A 24,057-nucleotide genomic window follows, 5' to 3' on the forward strand; every position below is an offset into this window, starting at 1 on the left:
AATGCATGGATCTGAAATACTGATACACATGCATTTTACTTCTCAACTGTTTACGTTTACTCAAGACATAACTGACTATGTTTACAAGGAAACTCGCCAATATGGGCATTTTGACTTAATTTTGTTTGAATATTTCTGTTCAAGCCCAAGAGGCATGGAAAAGTTTCAAAAACTTTTATTCAAGTATCAAATAGCTTTTAGTTTTAGTTCATTATAATAACCCCTACTTGTGTTCCAAAATATAAATTTTGGGTGAATTAGCCTTAAACTGTCTGGAAAAGAACGCAGCACCTCATCATCAGTTCATGTGCTCATCTTTGTTGTTGTCCTCTCCTTATCCCGTGTATTCTTGCCATATGTTTTTTCTCTCACAGGTGTAGTGTTCTCCCTGACTTTTAAAACCCCCAGAACTAGCCCACTGCAGGCCTCAATCTGATCCTAATCACTTAATTGAAGTGTCTGTTTGGTTCCTCCATCGACCCGTGTGTCTTAATGGCTCCTGGAGTTATAGATGGACTCATACTGGGCGGGATCTAAACTAGCATTAGCTCTGTCATCTTATAAACTTTTTATGTATTGCCTTTTCTTGGTTTACTACTTTTCTTCTGTTTTGTTTCTCCTCACATTCCCCTCATTTTTCAATGTCTCTAGTGAAATCTTAAAGCCGGTTAAGGTGTCCAATGGCGGCGGGCCCCTAGGAATCCACGTGGTGCCTTTCAGTGCCAGAGATAGAAGGTAAAGCTCAACAAAAATACATTTTCTACCATTAATTTGATTTATTCTTGCCAACTCATTCAATAGACCATGTTTTTTTTATTATCTTTTACACCCTTTATGAACATTTCTTTGCAGTTATGTTGTTAATAATCCAGTTGTGTCCTCTGCATCCTTCAACTTTCTTTCATACCTTGACAAGTTTCCCTCAAGGTGTCTATGTGGAAGTTGACTATTATTCCCCAGTATGTACCATCCATTCAGGATAGTTTTTCATCATTCCTCAAGGACGTATTGACAGTATAGCACTCTCTCGAGTGGGTCTGTGGGACTTTCTATAACTAGTGTATGTTCTCATGTTGAATAATGAAAGCAAAGCTACATGGAATGGGACACTGCTAAATAAGGACAAAGGGGACACGGGGCATGGCGCTGAATAAATTAGGTAACTTTATTGCTATAGGAAAACCTCAATCCAGCCAACTCAATTCATCTAATCTGCTTCACCCAATCTGACTAAAAGCTCATCCATATCATGGGTCATTCTCAACATTCAAGGTCAGCTGTTGTAAGAATCACAAAATGAAAAAAGGAAGGTGCAAATAAATGAAAAAAGTGTTCAAATGCTGTAGATGACGGCTATAAAGGGATTTTCGGGGAGCTTTTTATCAGCTATAAAAACGCACAACCTTTTCATACCTAATTTGATGCTGGTATATAAAATGAATGTCAAGCCAAAAAAACAAAGCAAATATATACTGTGATGAGTTTTAGTATTGGATTCATGATAAAGGGATAGATTTAATAATAATAATAATAATTAAAGCTGCAAGCAGCATTTAGCGGTGTTCAAGCAGTTAAGGCCTTTCAGGCCGTTAAGCACAAAAGCATCAAAAGACATTAAGTTTTATTTAGCATTAATTTAACCACTGACACAATAGATGGAAAATACCATTTACAGCCAATACAGGCAATTTACCATAGGAAATATATGGTTTTAAAGCTTTTTAACAGTTATAGCGCCACCTATTGTCCGATCTCCAAAACATTTTGCATGCTTGTTAATGATGTTATGTCACATATGCTCACCAATTTTTGTGAAGTTCTGAGTTTTCGTATAGGATTTATAGGCTTTTGACTATATTTTGCCACGCCCATTTTATAAATGACCCTGTTATAGCCAACCAAATGCCAAATTTCAACTTTTTTTCGATAATTATTGATCTAGAGAGTCCAGAGAATTGTCCAAGACTGGTCTGGTTCCGATCGGGCGAAAAACCAGGGACTAGTTTGCAAAAGTAGGTTTTTAACATATTCGTGAATATTTAATGAACGGTTTGATTGACAGCAATGGTTCTAGAGGCAAAGTTGTTCATCATGAGGAGATCTATCAAATGATATGCCTTTTGTGGGGATATGTGCAACACCACGTGATTACAGAGCCGTAAAACTCGTTAGCGCCAACTAGTGGCCGATTTCTTTCAAAACTCTTACAGACCTCTTGGGCCATGAGTCGAACATGCCCATTGAGTTTCGTACCGATTGGCCTCCGTTAACCTCGTCTCACAGGTGCTCAAACTTTATTGGCCGATGGCGGCCATGTTTTTTGAGATACGCCAATATCCTTTTACACATACATGGGGCCTTGGACCAAGACACTGCATACCAATTTTCAGGTCAATCGGACTAACGGTCAGGTGGCCACACCCCCTTTTATGTTTTTTTAATGTTATAGCGCCACCTAGTGTTAGATCGACGCGGTTTTTTTACCGTGACCCCAGACTGTCCTCATACACATGTGTGTCAAGTTTGGTGAAGATATCTCATTTACTTCTTGAGTTATAGCCATTTTAGTAAAATAGGCTCCTCCCACAACGTTCATTTTGCGCCCCCTAGCAACCGGAAATCGAAAATTCAACTTTTTTTCGATAATTATTGATATTCAGACTCCAGAGAACATTTCTACACTGGTTTGGTTCCGATCGGGCAAAAAACCAGGGACTAGTTCGCAAAAGTAGTTTTTCGACAAAATTCAAAATGGCGGAAAATCTATCATGGCGGAAATGAAATCGGAGATATACGTTTTTTAAGTTAAGAGTCCAGCTTTCCAATGATATAAGACACTTGAGTCTACGCCTTACGGTTTAGGAGTTATGAGCAGTTTCGCGTTTTTGTTACTACAGCGCCACCTATGGGCCAATCGGGCTCATATTCTCTCAACCTCTCCTCGATTTCTGTGCTACCTTAATCCCAAATATGAAGTCTCTAGCACTTACGGTTTGGTCTGCACGACGCGTTTTACGGCAGAATAATAATAATAATAATAATAATAATAATAATAATAATAAAAATCAGTACAAATACAATAGGTTTTCAGCACTTCGTGCTTGAACACCTAAATATAATAATAATAATGATCACAATTATCATCATAAAAAAACAATAATTTAAATGCCCAATAACTAATATTCAGAACTTAGTTTAATTATTTATATGCTTGACATAATAATACCTGCAGTGGACATATTTAATTTAATTTAATTTAATTTCATTTAATATTATTTTTTATTTTATATTATTTCATGGTATTACTTTACTTTAATTTTAAATTTAATTAAATTTTTAATTTATTCATTTTATATTAATAGTAGGCTGTGAAATAATGCTTGAAATCTATTGTGACTTATATAATTATTCTTATATTACAGTGACATTGCCATTCTTTTTATGTTTAATTCACACTTATTAGTATGTATCTTTTCACACATTACCATCTTTTCCCCCCGCTCACATTCAGTAGCAATCCGTCCTTGTCAAGTCAAGTCAAGTCAAGTCAAATATATTTATATAGCGCTTTTCACAATACAGATTGTATCAAAGCTGCTTCACAGTATCAATCAAAACAACTTAATGTTTGTTTATTACTGGAAAAAAGACATCCAAGTTTGGTAGAGCTGATCAATGGTATGATTGGTTAATTAATTTGAATATCCCCATTGCCATTCAATCTGTAGAGGTTCATTATTCATCAGAGTTAAGGTGCGGTCACGCTAAACTTCAAGCATGGAAAATTACCTCAAAACACGCAACAAATATGACCAAATTGTCGTCATGTCCTTGTATAAATCTCAGAGTTGTAAATGGTCACCGACGTGATATTTTAGTTAATAACTAATCAGAACTGTCAATTATACTCTCCCAATCACAACGGCACACTTCCACAGCAACACGTCTGTAATGACTTCATCAGCCTCTCGCCGTGTGACTGGTGTTGAATGTTCACTCATTAGCATCTTGATAGAGGGCACTGAGGTGACAGCAAGATCTTGAGTGTGAACTTCTACAATGACCAGTGTCTTCTCTCTGCCGACAGCATGAGGCGTATGACATCTCAGAAAATTACACAGACACGGAGTCTTGCGGATACATGACTCCAGTAACGAGATCTCATCACATGACCAGTGTTCACGGCAAACAAGTCAGGGTCTAATTGCTCGCCATAAATGGATCCTGATTGCATTGTTATTCAATTAAAGGCAGTGGAAAAGAACAGGTGGTCTCCTTCTCGCTTAGTCTTCTGGGCCATCACTCAACAGACAGGCGTCTCTGGTTATGCTAAAGCCATTTAAAAGTGGCAGTGGACTGTACAAGTCTGGTTTCACATCAATAGAATTAAAACAATATTTTAGATGTATGGCATATTATGCTCCAAATTCTGTACATTTCTTTGATACCACATTGTCAAGTGCACCAAACAGGACACTAAAGGATATTATATTACATATAAAAGGTCCTTATTGATGGGAAAATGCATACTTTTGAGGAAATAGTCTGTCAGCATCGAGATATAATAGTCTTGCATACTATTTAGGATGGGTAGAATGCAAATTGGACACAGCCTTGAGGTATGGACACAGTAAGTGCTTCATTGGCTTTCATTTATACATATGCAAATGCCGAAGAGAAGAAAAGCAAGGATAGAATATTCATATTTTGCTGCGTACAAAAAAAAAAAAAAACGTTTTGTGAATTCTGACCGGCAAATTCATATAGCGAAAATATTACCAAAATGTCACAGATAACATATTAGATATACCGTATAGTAATATGTTTTAATTGGGAATGAGTCAATAATACATTTTTGGCCAATTTTATGACTGATAACTGATAAATGACTGTCAAAATTAACATTTTGTCTAAATTAAAAGAAAAAAAAACACTAAAAACAAAAATTGGTTCTTTTAAGTGCTACAAGTGAGTTTGCAACATGATATGGTATGAAGTATGAAGAACTGATATTCATTTGAAGAGTTGTTTCAATGTTATGGCTGAAAACCCATAAATGGCTGAAATTAAAACTCTTTTGTCTATATAAATAAAACAAATGCCACACTTAACAAAAGTCAATATATGTTTAAAATGCTACAAGTGAATTTATGCATCACAACAATATAAAGTACAGTATACAATACACATCCATTTTAACATTTGCTAAAAATTACATTAGTGTTATTATATTATTAATGTTTTGAAAGTTTAACTTTAAGTGAGTGCTGGATGGCAAATGTAATCTAGAAATTAAAGGCAATGCTAATGCACAGTTAAATATCCTCTAGTTTTAGTTATAGGATAATGAATACATAAATGTTTTTCATTTACTGCATATCCGGTTGGTCATATTTGTTGCGTGTTTTGAGGTAATTTTCCATGCTTGAAGTTTAGCGTGACCGCACCTTAACTCTGATGAATAATGAACCTCTACAGATTGTACATCAGTCCAGTGGGAGTTGAACTAATCCTCGTGCTTCCCCACAGCTGGTTTACATCGAGATTATGAAGACAAAGTGCAAGCTGTGTAATTACTTCACAAGACCACACCACACACTCAGCACAGCCAAGCTCTCCACTCAAACTAATCATCTTTCTAGTACACAGTTTGTTCCTTTAAAGGAGGGTTTGATCTATGCATCCATTTCTCCAGCTCATGCAATGAAAGTTTTTACGCCATCATTTTTCCTTCACCCACATCAATCCTTCAACTCAGGTTCTGCTGTCTGTGCATCCATATGATCTATTCCCTGTGATCGGCACACACACTCTCAGGCTTCCTAAATGTATTAATGTATTGTTTTGGTGAAAGTTTGGTGTTGAAGATTGCTTATGCAACAGATTCAGGCTTTGAGGAAAGAGTTCGAAAGCTCTGTTTATATCAGAATCTCCTCTGCACTTTTTTTAAAACTCATCCGATGCGCCGTTGCATTTCATATGATTATATCTCAGGGTTTGTAGATTAGGGATTCTGAGAACGGTGCCAAAAAATCCATATGGTCAAAGTGGGCTTAAGTTCAAAAAGTCCTTTTTTGATGTATTGAGTTGAAAGAGAGCCGCTAGGAACAGTAAACTTTTCAAAAGTTCAAGATCAATGGGATGTGTATTATTTTTTACTGTAGCACCATCTATTTTTTTAAATCCTTTTTGAATATGACATACATATTATGTTCATATCTGTCTAATCTTGTCATGAAGGGATGCAGTGGACACAGTTTTTTTTATATATAGTATTGTGGTTTTGTGACATACATGCATTTACCATATGATTACCACCAAAATAATACTACTACAGTTATTTTCAATACAGTACTAATTAATAATAATTGATTAAAATATTGTGTAATTTAATAATAATAAGGTAACACTTTATTTTCAAGTGTCCTTGTTACTCGTTACATGTAGTTTATATAGTATTACTATAAAATATGCATAATTACATGCAACTAACCCTCAACCAAACCTAATCTCAACCCTACAGTAAGTACATGTAAATACTTAATATTACTCAGTACTTAAATGACACTGTAACAAAGACACCTTATTAGGGCTGGTCCGAATACCATTTTTTGAGCTTCGAAGCTTCGGTAGTAATGAACATCGAATATTCGAAGCTTCGGCGAGAGGGGGCTGAACATATTCTTTTCACTAATAAAGGCAGGAATCTCTGTGTTGGTCTGTCTTTTTGCATTTTGATTATTTCGAGAACCGTTCATCCAACCGACTTCACAAGGGAGTGCAGTGTTGCATTTGGTGCAATATAGATGGACACGCGAGACGCGACACATTCAGAAAGAATAAACTTTTAGTCAGCTACAGAACAGCGCGAGCGGGAAGCAGCGCACCTCACGCGGGCAGGGTTTATATGCTCCGAGAACGGACACTCCACTATGATATAAAACGCACACACACAGGTCTGTTAAATTAAGCAATACTTTTAAGGTAGTCTAATATTTTTCTGACTAACAAATTACTGACACAGTAAAGGGTAGATTTAAATAAAGAAAAACGAAATTTAAATAAAGAAAAAAATTAATTTAAATAATTAAAAACGAAATTTAAATAAAGAAAAAAATAAATTTAAATAAAGAAAAACGAAACTTAAATAAAGAAAAACGAAATTTAAATAAAGAAAAATGAAACTTAAATAAAGAAAAAACGAAATTTAAATAAAGAAAAATGAAACTTAAATAAAGAAAAAACAAAATTTAAATAAAGAAAAACGAAATTAAGTTAAATTAAAAACGAGATTAATTTAGATTGATAATAACGGGTAAAAGGCTAATACATTTTGTTTCTATTATTCTATTTTCCACAATGTCAAAGCAACGCAGCTTAACCCAAAACACAAGTTCAGGCATGCACTTCGGTCCCTACAAACTCCGCTGTTCTGCGCTCTAGCCAGAGAACACTCCCGTTGCAGTTAGCCGTCGGTTCTATTTCTAGCATGCACGCATTTTCCGCGTGGCTCGAGCCGCGCCTGAGACGCGTGTTTCACACAGGCAGTGTGCAAACTCCAACCTGTTAACATGGGAGCTGAAATAAAAACGTACATGCCACACAGCTGAGACGCTCACGCCATGCAGCCAGTGTGTCGCCGGCCTTATTCAAGCGCGAGTGAGATCCCAGGTGTGCAAAAAAAAAAAAAAAAAAAACGAATATTCGAATGTCAAATTTTCAAATCGAATACCAACCCACCGAACGAATATTCGAATATTCTGGTCCAGCCCTACACCTTATAGTAAAGTGTAACTAATAATAATAACAACACAAAGACACTGTTCATTTGTTATAATGTAAAGAAGGAACCGTACATGCACTTGCATTACACTTACCACAGAAAGAACTGTGTAATATAATCTGGGTTAAGTTTAGGTTCAAGGTTAGTACCTAGTTATTAGCTAGCTATTTTAATTACTGTAATAAATACATGTACATGGGGAACAGGACTGTCTACCCAAGTAACAATGATTGAAGTAACTGGTATTTGTGCTGAAGCTGTGTTTACCGTAGTAAATATTTGCAGCATTCTGAGCTACAGGGGTCTCTTGATTTCTCGAAATATCTTTAAAGGCGCGTGTAGAACTGCCTGAATGATTGTAATTGCACTGTGTGTTCTCTGACAGTAATGTGTGCTGTGTCTGATCTGAGATCAGCGTTGATATGTGCTGTGACTGTTCCAGGACTCTGGGTTTGTTAGTGAAGAGGTTGGAGAGAGGAGGAAAGGCGGAGCGGGAATCTCTGTTCCAGGAGAACGACTGTATCGTCAGGATTAATAACGGAGATCTGCGCAACATCCGATTCGAACAGTAAGCCTCTCTCTGGAGGAGACGGAGAGATTCCTCTCGTTTCTCTCACAGCTGCTGCTCTGCTTTATCCTTTCAACCTCTCTGTCCTTTTCACACTTTCATGAGCTTTCAGTCTTCCTCTGAGTTTTGAGTCTCCTCGGTCTGGCCGTCGACCTTCACCATGTTCTTTCATCTCATGTCTCGCTGACTAAACAGAGAAAAACATCTCTGTTCAGAGCTGGCAGAAGTTGTCAATCAGTTGGAACAATAGAGGGCATTGAAAGGTTTATTATATCATTTCCTTGATTTCCCTGATGTTTGATGCACTGTGATACTGTTATACTGACTGATTCTGGAACTTAAAAGTAACTTTAAAATCCTTCCTCACTCCAAATTTTTTGTTTATTGAAATTAACCTGCAAAAACTTTCTGAAATTATTGAATAATGATATATATATACACACAGACACACGACTACACACATTTGGACATCAAAAGTATTGGAAAATAAAATTAAATAAAAAAATTCAAACAATAAATCAAAACTAAGACGTTTTTTTTTATATTTTAATTTAATTTAAATATATTTTTAATTAAAAAAATTTTGTTGTTATTTTTTTATTTATTTATTTTATCTATGGGCCCATTGACCATGCTAATTAGCTACTTTTGCACTGGGCTTAATCACTTCACTAATAATTGAGCATAATATTTTACACTCAATTTCAGGTGAATTTACAACAGCTGCATGCACACTTTTTTTTTTTTTTTTTACTTGGGCCAGCAAGCAAACACCCTAGCAACACCCTAGAGACGTGACTGTGGACTCTCTTCACCTGTAAATGCAATACCCCAGTAACACCCTAACAACCATCTTGCTACACCCTAGCAACCAACTAGAAAGTAAAGTACAAGAAAAAAAGCACAAAAAAAACACTCCTCACAGCAGAAAATTTAAAAACAAAATACACTTTATTTTAAGGTGTCCTTGTTACAGTATAATTACAGTATACATTTACTGAAAGTTCTGAGTAATATTAATTAACAACATGCACTTATAGGATTAGGGTTTTGAATTAGGTTATAGTTGTTACTATAACTTCATATACCAAACACACCATAAAATAAAGTGATATCAGATGCAGTTGAATTATTGTTTTCCATCATCTCAGTAGTGTAAAGTTTGCTGTAAGGCAGATTATGATGAGCAGATTAGAATATTGCTTCCACATCTCTCATCACGAGCGTCCTCTGGCCCGGTCTCGGTCGTCTCGGTCAGGTCCAGATGATCACGGACACAGAAAGAGGAGAAACTGGACCGGGTTCGACACAGGGCACTGAAAGGGCACAGCTGCGGGATAATTCATAATCTAATCTTAAACTCATTTACATACATCATTCAGTCCGCTTACACAAACTCAAAACCACCAGTTAATTTCCCCAGTGTCCCAAAGCATTATAATGTTTTAATTGCTTGGCTATATTTTTGCACGAGATCCAGTCAGGACCTTCTATATCGTTGAGCCTAACGCAAACCCAACGGGGTCTCCCAGTTCTGAAGGATTACACACGACCTTCTGCATTAGGCCTACACACACATCAGGTCGATAATGTGAGTGTAATGCATGTTAAGATATTGCAGCCTTTTGTTCTTCGTATATTGCCATTCCCCAGAGCGTTCGACTCGTCGATTCAGAACGCTAGTCATCCGTAAACAAACTTGCGGTTTATGCTTCCGCGTACATGCTCTTGTAAAGTCGATCCGCGAGAGACTAACGTTTTAATCTACGCTGTCGCCGGTTCCTCACACACACGAGCAGATGCTGGAATCACACACACATGAGCACAGAACAACATTTTCTTTATCTGGCTCTCTCTCTCTCTCTCTTGATTGTGCTCCATGTGGAGTTATAATTCATAACGATATTCTAATCTTATTGGATTGTTTGCATGGGTAAATATTTATCAGCGGTTGATCTAACTCAATGTAATGATGCGTTGATGGAGTCATTTATTATTCAATCAGACAGAGTGAGTTTGGTGATTATCCACGTGTCACAGCTCCGCTCGTCTGCTCACACACACACACACACACACACACACACACACACACACACACACACACACACACACACACACACACACACACACACACACACACACACACACACACACACACACACACACACACACACACACTCACACACACACACCGCTCGCTTTGGAGGCGGGTCGGGACACATTTGCATAAAAATAGATGGGCGTCCCTAAAGTGAGACGCTACTTGCTCTCTAGATGCAGAGATTGATCTAATGAAGAGTTTATTGAGATGGAAATAACTTGCTGTGTTAAAGGAGTAAACAAAAACACACACGACTGTTGAGCTCGTATTCCTCTGCTATTTCTTGTGCTTCTCGTTGGGTTTGAGTTTCCCGTGTCAAACAACCTATATGCATTATTTCCATTTGGCGTTCTTTCTTCCAGTGAACACAAGCTGTGCTTCTATAAAGTATGGAAAGTAAATGTGGACTTGAGCTTCAAATTTCCAAAATCTGACACAAAAAAAAGCAACATAAAGTGGTCTGTATGACTTGTGCACTGTATTTCAGGTCTTCTAAAGTCATATTATTGCTTTATATGAAGAACAGGCTGACATTTGAAATATTATTCTCCGTAGTTTACAATTTTTACTTGTAAAATATCAGATTTTCTATGCCAAGATTCAGAACTGTGCAACTGTTTGGGGTACGTTTTTTTTTATTACGGCAAAACCGATCGAAAGTGACTGTAAAGACTTTTACATAGTTGCAAAAGATTTTTGGTCAAATAAATGCTGTTCTTTTGAATTTTTTATTCATCACAATATGAAGCAGCACAACTGTTTACAACATTGATAATAATCTGAAATGTTTCTTGACCCTCAAATCATAATATTATAGTGATTTCTGAAGACTGGAGTAATGAGGCTGAAAATTCAGCTTTGATCACAGGAATAAATTACACTTTACTATATTCATATAGAAAACAGCTGTTTTAAATTGTAATAATATTTCACAATTTTACTGTTTTACTGTATTTCTAATATAATCAATGCATCCTTAAAAAAATCTTACCAACCCCAAACTTTTGAACGGTACTGTATAAGTCATATAGCATATGCACTAATTTCATGACTCTTATGTTGCTTTTTTGAGTGATTTTTTTTTATTTTTTTTATTCCGGAGAACTATTCCTTTAATAAAATAACCTAATTCTGTGATTCATTGCAATTGAATATATTTTGTAAAAAAATATATGCATCAGTTACTTATAAACCACTCCATCATAACATGATCTGTTATTTCTTTCTTTCTTTGACTTATCCAGGTTATAGTGTTTTTAGTGTCCTTATCTGCTGTGTGTTGTCCGTCTGATCAGTTATTGTCCTCCATGTGCCACACTTATGAAAACAGATCCTGCTTTCCTGTCTCTAATACGTTTCCCTGCTTCCTCCCCAAGGCTTTGCGATTATGAAAATGGCAGATAATGTGAATTAACCTTGTTTCCAACTGTACTAGTACAATTAGCCAGCGATTAAGCAAGGCAACCTTTTGACCTCTCCATGTGCTCTGCTTTTAACAATCCCAGTACTTAAGATGAGCCTGTTCTGTAATCGACAAAGATATACAGCCTTACTGAGACGTGTGTGTGTGTGTGTGTGTGTGTGTGTGTGTGTGTGTGTGTGTGTGTGTGTGTGTGTGTGTGTGTGTGTGTGTGTGTGTGTGTGTGTGTGTCGTTCTCTTCCTCAGGGCCCAGAATTTGTTCAGACAAGCGATGCGTGCTCCATTCATCCTGTTCCATGTAGTTCCAGCAGTGAAGAAAGCCCAGTATGAGCTGCTGTCTCAGAATGAACTGGGCCTTCAGACTGGTTCTGGTTCTGGTTCTGGTTCTGGAGACAGAGGTAGTCTGTTGGGAGGAGGCGTGGACTACAGCCCGCGGAGAATGTCCAAATCGGATTCGACCCGGAGCTATCCCACGTTACCACACACAGCGAACTCTTCCAACATGAGCCCGACCGGCCCAGCCCAAACCTCCAGGCCCACCAGCGCCACTTCCTCTGTGGGATACTCCAAAAAGATCGGACGCAAGTTCAACGTCCACCTGAGGAAAGGTACGGTCATCATAAATCATTCACAAGGCCTTTCTTATGAGGAAATGTTCCTGGTTAATGGAAATATCCTGCTGTGTCAGATGCAGGTCCAGATGGAAGATACCTTTACTTGAGAAGAAGTAAATATATATATATATATATATATATATATATATATATATATATATATAATTTGTATATTATATTAAATATATATTTTTATAATGAAAACAACACTTATGGCCAATAGAATAAGATCCCACATTTAAAAATGCATGAGCCATTGGCTTTAACAGTGATTTGATCCTCAGTTTCTAGTCTCTTCATACGACCTCATGCTCCTCCAGATGTTGGAATAAAGTTCATCCTAAACGTTTTTTTGGGGTTCAGGACTGACAACTTCTTCCACACCTGACGTGGAAAACTCTTTCTATATCCACCTAGATTTGTGCACAGGCATATTGTTAAAACAAACTGTAGGAACACATTTATAAGCACGCAATTATCTAGAATGTCATTGCATGGCGTCGCATTAAGTTGAAACTGGAATAATAACCAAAGTCATTAATTGGATGCCAGTATCCAGATGCATATGCAAACAATACACAAGTCTTTTCATCTATTTTACAGAAACGCCCTTGAAATAAAAAAAGAACATGTAATTTATTTATTTGCTTGTTGTGCTCTGAAGTTGCCTCTATTTTCTGCTGTTTTAATAGCTGATGATATCTGTGTGAACGGTGGTGTATCTGTTCTGCTGTAGTGACTAGCATTGTGTAACTAATGCAGTTAGAACTTCAAAGGACTCTATCTGCCATTGTCAGGAAGTGTGTATACAGACTCACACACAGGTCCAAATCCCATTTGCACGGCAGCTGCATCTCAGCGTTTCACACCGCAGGAGAACTAGAAATGTCTATCAGAGATACGACAAACACCCCCAAACAGACACAAACACACGCATATTTATGCATAAACCAGGACGTGCTCTCACACACACACACACACACACCGACGTCTGAGGAATATGTATTACCGCTTATGCAGCAGCGCTTCTGATCTCTACTAGCGGCAGCTTTTGAAAAGAAAATTCTCGAACCTCAAGCAAGAAAACTTTCTCTTCCTCTGATGTTGTTTTCCCTCCTCTCTTTGTCACCGTGTCCTCATTTTAGCGATGTCGTAATCACACGCTCCAGCTTGTTTAAATGAAAGAGCAAAACGAGCTTTCTTTGTCACCGGGCTTGTCGTATTCCCATCTATTAGGTTGGCGCAGCAGGAGAAGAGAGCGGTAAAGACACAATTAAATCCTGACAACACATGGGCCGGGCTTCAGCGCAGTGTGAAATATCCAGTGTGTCGGGGAGGCCAACGCCACGCTAGCCTTTAATTACTAGCCAAAAGACAAGCGCGGGTGAAAAGGGAGTTTTTAGCTGGAGTTTTGAGCCTGTCGAGTGTCTGTTGGGTGTTACTCAAGAGCATAGTGTGTGTGTGTGTGTGTGTGTGTGTGTGTGTGTGTGTGTGTGTGTGTGTGTGTGTGTGTGTGTGTGTGTGTGTGTGTGTGTGTGTGTGTAGGCTTTTTGGACTGTAATATTCGGGTTAAAAAGTTGCCTGACTGTCCTCACAGTATCGGGATGCATTCTAGTTAGCTTAGCCCTTGCGAAAAATAAGTACACTTTAACACATTTTATTGCAGGAATAATATACTTTACATGAGTGTGAACTGAATGTAATTTTTTAGACACTTAATTGCAGAAAAAAAAAATATGAAATGCAGTTTAATAAGAGCGTTTCTTGACCCACTTGAGTAGGACTTCAGTACATCTTTATATGTAATTTCATAATTACCTCTCTTGTTTATTGAAATAATGTTAAATTGTGCTGAATGTACTTATACGCATTTATCCTAAACTAAGACTCACTTTAATGGAATTTCTATTGAAACTTGTAGGTCATTGACGACGTTGCAATTTGGTACATTTGAAATATATACATTTTTCAATGTAAAACTTAATTATAATCAAGCACTTTAGTATGTTAGTCAATACATCAAAATATGTACTACTTTAAGGCAGAACAAAATATGATTAAAACACAATGGTTTAAAATATACTTTAATAAAACTCAGTTTTACATTATTACAACGTGCACTTTTTAAAAGTGTACTTATGCGTGTTAAGAAACATAGTCACTCTTTCAGACACTTAAAAATGACTGTGATGGCTTCGGCCTAAAAACTTCAAAAATGAAGAGTCACAATCTCTTCTGTAGTGCAAGGGATTGTGGGTAATATCGGTTGGAAAAACATGCATAAATGTGCAAAAATATGTATAATATTCCATCACAAGGGCATCTTTGACATACTTTTTTAACAGAAGCTTAAGCTGATGATATGTGTGAACGGTGGTGTATCAGTTCTGCTGTAGTGACTAGCATTGTGTAACTAATGCAGTTAGAACTTCAAAGGACTCTCTTACACTGTCCGGCCCAAACAAATCGCTGTTTGGATTTAAAGGGGAACTATGCAGTGTTTTTAGCTTGACTGAACAGCTTCGGAGTTATTGTAGTGGTTATATGACTTTTTTTGGGTTGAATGGTGGTCATCTCCAAGCATCTTAAGCGTTCGCATATTGAAATCCAAACAGTTGCTGCGTCCCAATTCACATACTATCCGTACTAAATAGTATTCGAAATTAGAGTTAGTGTGTCCCAAATCGTAGTATGTTGAAATGAGTTTTCCAAAGATACCCTGATGGTCTACTTTTTCCGGTTAGAATCCGAAGTGCAGATCCGTGCTCAAAACCCATTGCGCTGTGGACAAGGATTCGATCAGAACTACAAACACGAGTAAAAACTGTTAGAAAACTACAAGACGGATGTGCAAGACCGACGGGTAAGCAGAGCGGTTAAGATAAAGATAGATAAAGATCTAACCTGACGAAAATATATTTATCAAATGTTATCCACGTTATATTTAATCTAAAACAGCATTGTGAACTCATTAACTTTTAAATGCATCATTATGGAAACATGAGGAGTTCTCTGAATGACTGGCAGATCAACTTGCGATTACATTTCTCTCCAAAATGCTGGTAAATTAATTTTAATTGAATGTGGAGGATTTTAACTGTGGCAAGATGATTGACAGGGAAATTTAAACAGTGACAGGTTGCATGTAACTAAGCAACATAGCATCAGCACGCGATTATGGCGACGTGGTGTGTCCCAAAGCTTGCATACTCTTCTGCTTGACACTCAAAAGTGTGTACTTTTTCTTCACAAAAACAGATCATACATTTAGTGCATAGTATAAGTAGGAGAATTAGGACGCAATAAGTGACTTTTTTTTCTGTTGTGACTCTGGACACAACTTCTAATTTTGTGTACTATGTAGTGTGGATAATATGTAAATGGACACAGCCCTGAATCACAGGCTTCTCTGGAAAACACTTGCCTAAGAGCCCTGAATCCAAACATGAACAACACAGTCTACTATCTTCATCTCCTCCCCCTGCGATTGGAAGATAAAGAGAGCGAGAGAGGGGAAATGAACAAACGCAGGGCATGGTGCCCGCTGGCTCGTCTGGCTCTGGTGTAGCAGATGTTGAACGCTGGAGCACTGGCACGAGTGTTGGACTGGCTTTGAGAAGGTCTTGTTACAGGCTAAATACAGCACGCTCTGTGGGAGCTTTCAACTCTTACCAGCACATGCTCTGACAAACACCAAAGGCTTGCTCTCGGCACGGGACGTCACCTGGAAGCTGATATGTGTGCAAAAACTCTGTTTTTTGGAAATATTGACCCTTGTAGAACCCCTGTTTAATCTGTCAGAGCTCTACCGGATTGACTTCAGCTCTTCTGCGCCAGCTGAGAGATTTATTTGCTCCGGGCACTTTACCACCACCAAATAAAAAACACTAAGAGATTTATGAAAAACTATATTGTCTTTATATATCACATTCAAGTTTTATTCAGTGACAGGTGCACTAGTGGAATAAAATAACACATCTAATTTTGATTAAACTCAAAGTTCATTCTGCTAAAGGGACTATATAGTGATTGACTCACTCAAAATCTGTGTTTTTATAGGCATTTTTAAACATCACTAACAATTGAATGTAAAAAAAAAATAATTTTATGCCCACATCTCTCTTTTTTCCATTAAGATGCTGTTTTGAGGTATTTCCCCAGCATTTTACAACTTTTTCTCACTGTTTGAAAAAAAGTTTGTTCCTAGGTTACAGATTACCTTTTACAGATAAACGTTTTTCCCCCAGAACTATCCAAGGGCAAATACATATCTTCAATGCCTTAATAATATTATTAATAATAATTTGTATTATTATATAATATTTTAGGTTTCTTAAAAGGGGATGATCTTAAACAGTTTATTTTAAGATACATTTTCAGAATTTTCAGAACTAAGTTTATATTGTTTTAACAATATTCATATATTTTAATGGAAAATAAGACAAATATGATTTTTTTCCCCGCCGTGTGGATATGGGGTTTTGCTTTTCTCCCACATCAACTGCACTCATTTAAAGAGTCTTGCTCCTTCTTCCATTAGTACATTTGTCTTTTTTGTTATGATAATCTTAAAATAGTATTTTAAGAGGTCTAAGACCACACCGTCCTCTCTCATTTGTCACGTATTCCCTCTTTCTCTCTCAACCCCTGTTAAATTAATGGATTGTCGAGAACATTTTCCTAATTTTTTCCTCAAGCTGTAATTTTCTTTCCTGCCTTACATTGGCCATATGCTTGATTTGAACCCTCCTTTTTTATTGAAGATTCAAGTCTTTGGCACAGTAAAATAGACAGCATTCTTTATTATCTTCCTCTCACATAATAAAAAAAAAAACCCTGAATGGAGACCTAACCACATCCGTGATTAATTAGTGTTGGGCTATTAGTGTTCCATCTCTGTAATTACTTGATTGTAAGCCGTTAACTACTGAATGTCCTAATGGCTGTGAGTTTGATTCTAGTAATTATCCTAAAGGAGGCATCAGGTGGCGTTTGATAACCTTGCTGGACTGTTATTGACTCTGGCTTCGGTTCTCCCGGCTGTGGCCGTATGTCTTGGAACATTTAGCCCGGCACCATAACAAACATAAAACCATTTAGAGACCAGCACAGCCACTGACCCCAGACCAGTAACACTTGGACAGGCGTGTTGTTCCCTTGGAACATGGGTGTTTGAAGGAATATTCTGAGTTCAATGAAAGTTAACTTCAACTAAATGCATTTGTGGCTTAATGTTCATTACACACACGCACGCACGCACGCACGCACGCACGCACACACACACACGTACATTGGATGCGAATTGGGACAATTTTTGGAGTAATTAAATGAAATGTGCTTATAATTTTATAAAATCATTTACATTTATTCTTCAATTAAAACTTTTGCTTTATTTGAGCTTTAAAGTTATCATTTTAAGGTTTATGGCATTAAGATGCCATAGCAAACAAGTTGTAAAACTGCTCAAATCTGTGTGGAAAAATGTTTCGCCCCATGCAAAATTCTATTAATATTACAATTGTTGGATTCCTCCCGCAAAAAACAACAGCCACTTATCCACTGTCAGGCCGAACAGTTTCAGTTATATTTCCACCAGAGTTTGTTTCGGCACAATTACAAACCGTTCTCGGCCCGGAATTATCATGGTTAGCCAACATTGTCTACATTGTCATTGTCTATTATTTTTTCTTCCCCGAAATTACAATACCACAATAAAAAATATAAAACTAAAAATGCCGTTGCCGTTTAAGAATCCAGTAGCTGTCATGTTCTAGCTAGAGCGGCGGAAATAACCAGCCAACGCATTTATAGAGAGGGACTTTTAGGTCAAAATAAACTTGTGGTAATTAATATTACGCTACAAGTGTTTTTGATTGAGCTTAACTCGCATTGATCCTGGAATATTCCCTCTTGTAACATTTCCCTTTTTTGAGCAAACCATGAACATGACATATCCCAGTTATGATATAAGCGAGCGAGACATAAGACATAAGATATAAGAGAGCGAGTCCTGAGGGCTACAAATGTGTCTCCAGATAAAAATACGTGTGCCCTCCTCCGGCCTATCAGTCTCTCCATCTCCCCCACTGCCGTTTCTTTTACCATTACAGCCGTTGTTCAAATGATAAGGTCAACCTTACTGATCCCTCTGTGTCCTGACCATTACTCTTTCTCTCCGCTTCTCCTACATCTGCCTATTCGTATTCATTTGGCACTCCCAAAAAGGTCATTTTGTGGACAGGGAGCAAATTGCTGTGCATACCCTGCGTCTGAGCCCCTAACTACATTTTCCAGGATTTAGTAACGTCTGTGGCAAGCTGTAAAGCTCTATTTGCCTGATGCATGTGCACATCACGACCCTCCTGCGTTCGGAGGGAGTTGGCCCTGTTTTCAATAAGGAAAGGCAAATGCATGCATTCTGGAGGACCCGGCGTGACGAGCCGAGCATGTAATGTTACTGTCCCGCTACATTTGTAAAGCGCGTGCCGCTGAAACACACGTGTCTAAATTTGAAATCACACTGCGGTTGCGCCGTGCACCCAGATGGGTTTGAAACGTTTAATTACGGTGGCCTGTGTTTGCCATATGCTTGGCTTTTGCCTGTGTAATTTGTATTTGTGCGCTCAGGCGGTCATGAAACACACTTTGTTCTCTGTGCTGTTAACAGACTTAAAAATATCCCGTTGGATGGATTCAGATTAGTTATTAGATACAGTAGACTTGAGCAGGACTGTAATTTTACTGCGGCAGATGTGCAACCCAAGTGACCGTGTCAAATATAGAGTTCACTAAACTTTTGCAACACTTTAGCTCAATGCAAGGGCCAATGACTTATATAATGACTAATATATATATATATATATATATATATATATTTATATATGCTCACCAAGGCTTCATTTATTTGATCAGAAATACAGTAAAATTCTGAAATATTTTTAGCACGTAAAATAGCTGTTTTTATGTGAATATATTGTAAAATATAATTTATTCCTGTGATCAAAGCTGAATTTTCAGCATCATTACTCCAGTCTTAAGTCTCACATGATCCTTCAGAAATCATTCTAATATGATTATTTGATACTCAAGAAACTTTTCTGATTATTATAAGTGTTTAAAACAGTTTTTGCTGCCTAATGTGTTTGTGGAAACCATGATTCACTGCTGCTCAAAGATGCAGGGTATTTTTTTATTTGATTTTATTCAGAAATTAATGCTTTTATTCATCAAGGATGCATTACATTGATCTAAAGTGACAATAAAGGCATTTATAATGTTATGAAAGAATTATATTTCAAATAAATGCTGTTCTTTTGCACTTTCTATCCATCAAAAAATCCTGAAAAAAATGAATGATGGTTTATATTATACAAGTTTTCAACAACCCTTTCAAATGTCTCACATCAGCGTCCACTTTTCAAACTTTTTCACAGATCAAGCTTTGCTCACATTGTATTCTTTATTTAATAATGAACCTTTTATATTGATGGTTAGTGTCGTATGGTTTAAATAATTTTTAAAGAAAAGTTTAAATCACTAATAATATGTGGTATAAAAAAGCAACCTTTTACAACTCAAACTAAACTAAAAATATAACAAATTCAATCATCTTCTCATTCTGTCGTCACTGTAAAAGCATGTTTGGTCTTTAGACAGACTCTTTAATCATGTACGTGTGTATTATTTGTCACGTGTGCGCTGTAGGTCCGGAGGGCTTGGGTTTCAGCATCACCTCCAGAGACGTGCCCATCGGCAGTTCGGCCCCCATATATGTGAAGAATATCCTCCCGCGTGGAGCCGCCATCCAGGACGGGCGTCTGAAAGCTGGAGACCGGCTGCTAGAGGTGAGAAACACTGCAGCTGTTCAGCATCACATGACCTCGGACTTCCTCTTCAGAGCTTCCTCTACTTCCTGTACAGACATTTCAGCATAATAGACCTTATGCGAAACAAGCGCGCAACCATCTTTAGTCTTTGAACTTCCGTTTTTGCGGTAGCTCTGTATATTTCTATGGCATCGCTGGTGACGTGGATTTACTTATTGTAGAGTAAATGAAAGTTATCATGTGTATACTTAAAGCAGATGTCTTAACGAATGTCAGTAGACCGGAAAGATTTTAAAACGAGCCGTTCATTCATAAATACGTAAGATTGCAGTGAAAATACAAACTGGAAGACAAAAGACAATGAGTGCAGCGTTGAAAACGGGCGGGGCTACATAAGGTCTATAGAGACCGTGCTGGAAAGGGGCGGGGCTACATAAGGTCTATAGAGACAGTGCTGGAAAGGGGCGGGACTACATACGGTCTATAGAGACAGTGCTGAAAAGGGGCGAGGCTACATCAAGTCTATAGAGACCGTGCTGGAAAGGGACGGGGCTACATAAGGTCTATAGAGACAGTGCTGGAAAGGGGCGAGGCTACATCAAGACTATAGAGACCATGCTGGAAAGGGGCGGGGCTACATAAGGTCTATAGAGACAGTGCTGGAAAGGGGCGGGGCTACAAAAGGTCTATAGAGACAGTGCTGGAAAGGGGCGGGACTACATACGGTCTATAGAGACAGTGCTGAAAAGGGGCGGGGCTACATAAGGTCTATAGAGACAGTGCTGGAAAGGGGCGGGACTACATACGGTCTATAGAGACAGTGCTGAAAAGGGGCGAGGCTACATCAAGACTATAGAGACCATGCTGGAAAGGGGCGGGGCTACATAAGGTCTATAGAGACCGTGCTGGAAAGGGGCGGGGCTACAAAAGGTCTATAGAGACAGTGCTGAAAAGGGGCGGGGCTACATCAAGTCAATAGAGGCCGTGCTGGAAAGGGGCGGGGCTACATAAGGTCTATACCGTATGTAAAAAAGAGCTTTTCTTATATTAAAAAAAACATCAAACTTCTTCCATTCCCTGTGTCATACAGAAGTACCGACAACTCATTATTTTCCAGAGGATTTCCGTTCTTAGTTCACTCTGTTGGTCTATCGGAGACGAGATGTCTCATTGTTTTCCTCTCTCTCTTGTGAGATCCACTTTCCTTTTTAGATTCGGAAAGTAAATAATGTTCATAGACTCTATAGACATAAGCTCTATAGAGACAGTGCTGAAAAGGGGCAGGGCTACATAAGGTCTATAGAGACAGTGCTGAAAAGGGGCAGGGCTACATAAGGTATATAGAGACAGTGCTGAAAAGGGGCGGGGCTTCATAAAGTCTATAGAGATAGTGCTGAAAAGGGGCGGGGCTACATAAAGTCTATAGATACAGTGCTGAAAAGGGGCGGGATTACACAAAGTCTATAGAGACCGTGCTGGAAAGGGGCGGGGCTACATAAGGTCTATAAAGACAGTGCTGGAAAGGGGCGGGGCTACATCAAGTCTATAGAGACCATGCTGGAAAGGGGCGGGGCTACATAAGGTCTATAGAGACAGTGCTGAAAAGGGGCGGGGCTACATACAGTCTATAGAGACAGTGGTGAAAAGGGGCGAGGCTACATAAAGTCTATAGAGACAGTGCTGGAAAGGGGCGGGACTACATACGGTCTATAGAGACCGTGCTGGAAAGGGGCGGGGCTACATAAGGTCTATAGAGACAGTGCTGAAAAGGGGCAAGGCTACATACAGTCTATAGAGACAGTGCTGAAAAGGGGCGGGGCTACATAAAGTCTATAGAGACAGTGCTGAAAACGGGCGGGGCTACATAAGGTCTATAGAGACCGTGCTGGAAAGGGGCGGGGCTACATAAGGTCTATAGAGACAGTGCTGGAAAGGGGCGGGACTACTAAAGGTCTATAGAGACAGTGCTGAAAAGGGGCGGGGCTACATCAAGTCAATAGAGGCCGTGCTGGAAAGGGGCGGGGCTACATAAGGTCTATACCGTTTGTAAAAAAGAGCTTTTCTTATATAAAAAAAAACAACAAACTTCTTCCGTTCCCTGTGTCATACAGAAGTACCGACAACTCATTGTTTTCCAGAGGATTTCCGTTCTTAGTTCACTCTGTTGGTCTATCGGAGACGAGATGTCTCATTGTTTTCCTCTCTCTTTTTGTGAGATCCACTTTCCTTTTTAGATTCGGAAAGTAAATAATGTTCATAATAGAGAATGGACAAAAAGAACTATGGCTGATGGCTGATTTACAATGACAGCCAATTAACAATGGCCATTTCATTTAGAAATGGAGCAGGACACCTGCAGGCTCTCATGCCAGACGCGACCGTAGAGCCAGAACGTCATCCATTTGGCTTAACAAACCCTGATTCATCGCTTTAATGGAGTCAAGGCCTTTCAGAGTGCTGTCGGTTCACCCTGGGCCTTTATGTTACCATAGAAATATGAGGACTATCTCCTGTTGTCATGGTCACAATATTGCGACTGCAATTAATTGAAATGTTTGATCAGATATAATTGCACAGAATGCAATTCGTGTTTTATTTGTTGCTTTTTTAAACACCCTTTCAAATGACTCGCATCAGCCACTGAGCAAAAAGTGCCACTTTTTCACAGATCAACCTTAAATAATTTATTTCATAAATCTGATATTGATAACATTATGTATTAAATGAACTTATATGTGACTTGTATGTAAAAAAAAAAAAACGGCTGGAATCCCAGGCATGATGCACTGTTCCCACTGCACTGATATTATATACACTTATAATATCCTTTGTAATATAATAATATATCGTTGCATTAGCCACTGAGTAAAAAGTGCCACTTTTTCACAGATCAACCTTAAATACTTAACATAACATTTTGTATTAATTGAACTTATATGTGACTTGTATGTAAAAAAAAAACAAAAAACGGCTGGCTTTCTGAAACTGCACCCCAGGCATGATGCACTGTTCCCACTGCACTGATATTATATACACTTATAATATCCTTTGTAATATAAAAATATATTGTTGTAGTATCCTTTAGAATTTATTGTGTTAGTTTTAGTGTATATGGTTTACAAAATGTTTTTGAAAAATATTCTGACGAAAAAAAATAATATTATTGTTAAGACATATTTGGCTCCTGTGTGTGTCTAGGTGAATGCAGTGGATCTGAACGGTAAGACTCAGGAGGAGGTCGTGGCTCTGTTGCGCTCGACTCCCATGGGAGGCACTGTAGGTCTTCTCATCGTCAGACAAGAGGACGCTTTCCTGCCCCGCGAAGTGGTGAGTCACACACTCTCACACACACACACACACACACACACACACACACACACACACACACACACACACACACACACACACACACACACACACACACACACACACCTAAATGTGCAACCTTCTTAAAATGGCTTAACAATGGCCCCAGTAAAACGGTCTCTCGATATCACACAGAGTTCATATAGCACCATGAAATGGCCTCTTCAACTCCTTCCCTGCCTCGGGCCTATTTAGGTCACATGTGTGCCATAGAGGCAGCTGCCACCCGCCTTAACTCATTTTGAAGTCATTATTATTTCCATAATAGATAATTCAGGAGTGCAAATGAACTCCAGGCTGCCTTGACATTTGTATGCAGATTTTTTTCTTGGTCGAGATTCCATAAAGATGCTTCTTTATTGAGTCAGTGTTGAAGGTT

The 24,057-nt window shown here is 38.3% G+C and overlaps 1 protein-coding gene across 1 annotated transcript in view; it reads left to right on the top strand.

Annotated features, from left to right (window-relative positions):
- The window catches only part of pard3aa (par-3 family cell polarity regulator alpha, a), a 466,122-nt gene that overhangs the window by 182,117 nt on the left and 259,948 nt on the right, over positions 1-24,057 (top strand). Inside the window, exons 7-11 of the mRNA XM_077232480.1 lie at positions 652-735; positions 8,226-8,351; positions 12,119-12,480; positions 20,191-20,330; positions 23,511-23,639. Coding sequence (XP_077088595.1) covers positions 652-735; positions 8,226-8,351; positions 12,119-12,480; positions 20,191-20,330; positions 23,511-23,639 — 841 coding nt within the window. The remainder of the gene's footprint in view (positions 1-651; positions 736-8,225; positions 8,352-12,118; positions 12,481-20,190; positions 20,331-23,510; positions 23,640-24,057) is intronic.

Source organism: Siphateles boraxobius, unplaced genomic scaffold (genome assembly GCF_051911475.1).
Source record: "Siphateles boraxobius isolate OS27281-9 unplaced genomic scaffold, OSU_SipBor_1 171, whole genome shotgun sequence".
NCBI classification, from domain to species: domain Eukaryota; kingdom Metazoa; phylum Chordata; class Actinopteri; order Cypriniformes; family Leuciscidae; genus Siphateles; species Siphateles boraxobius.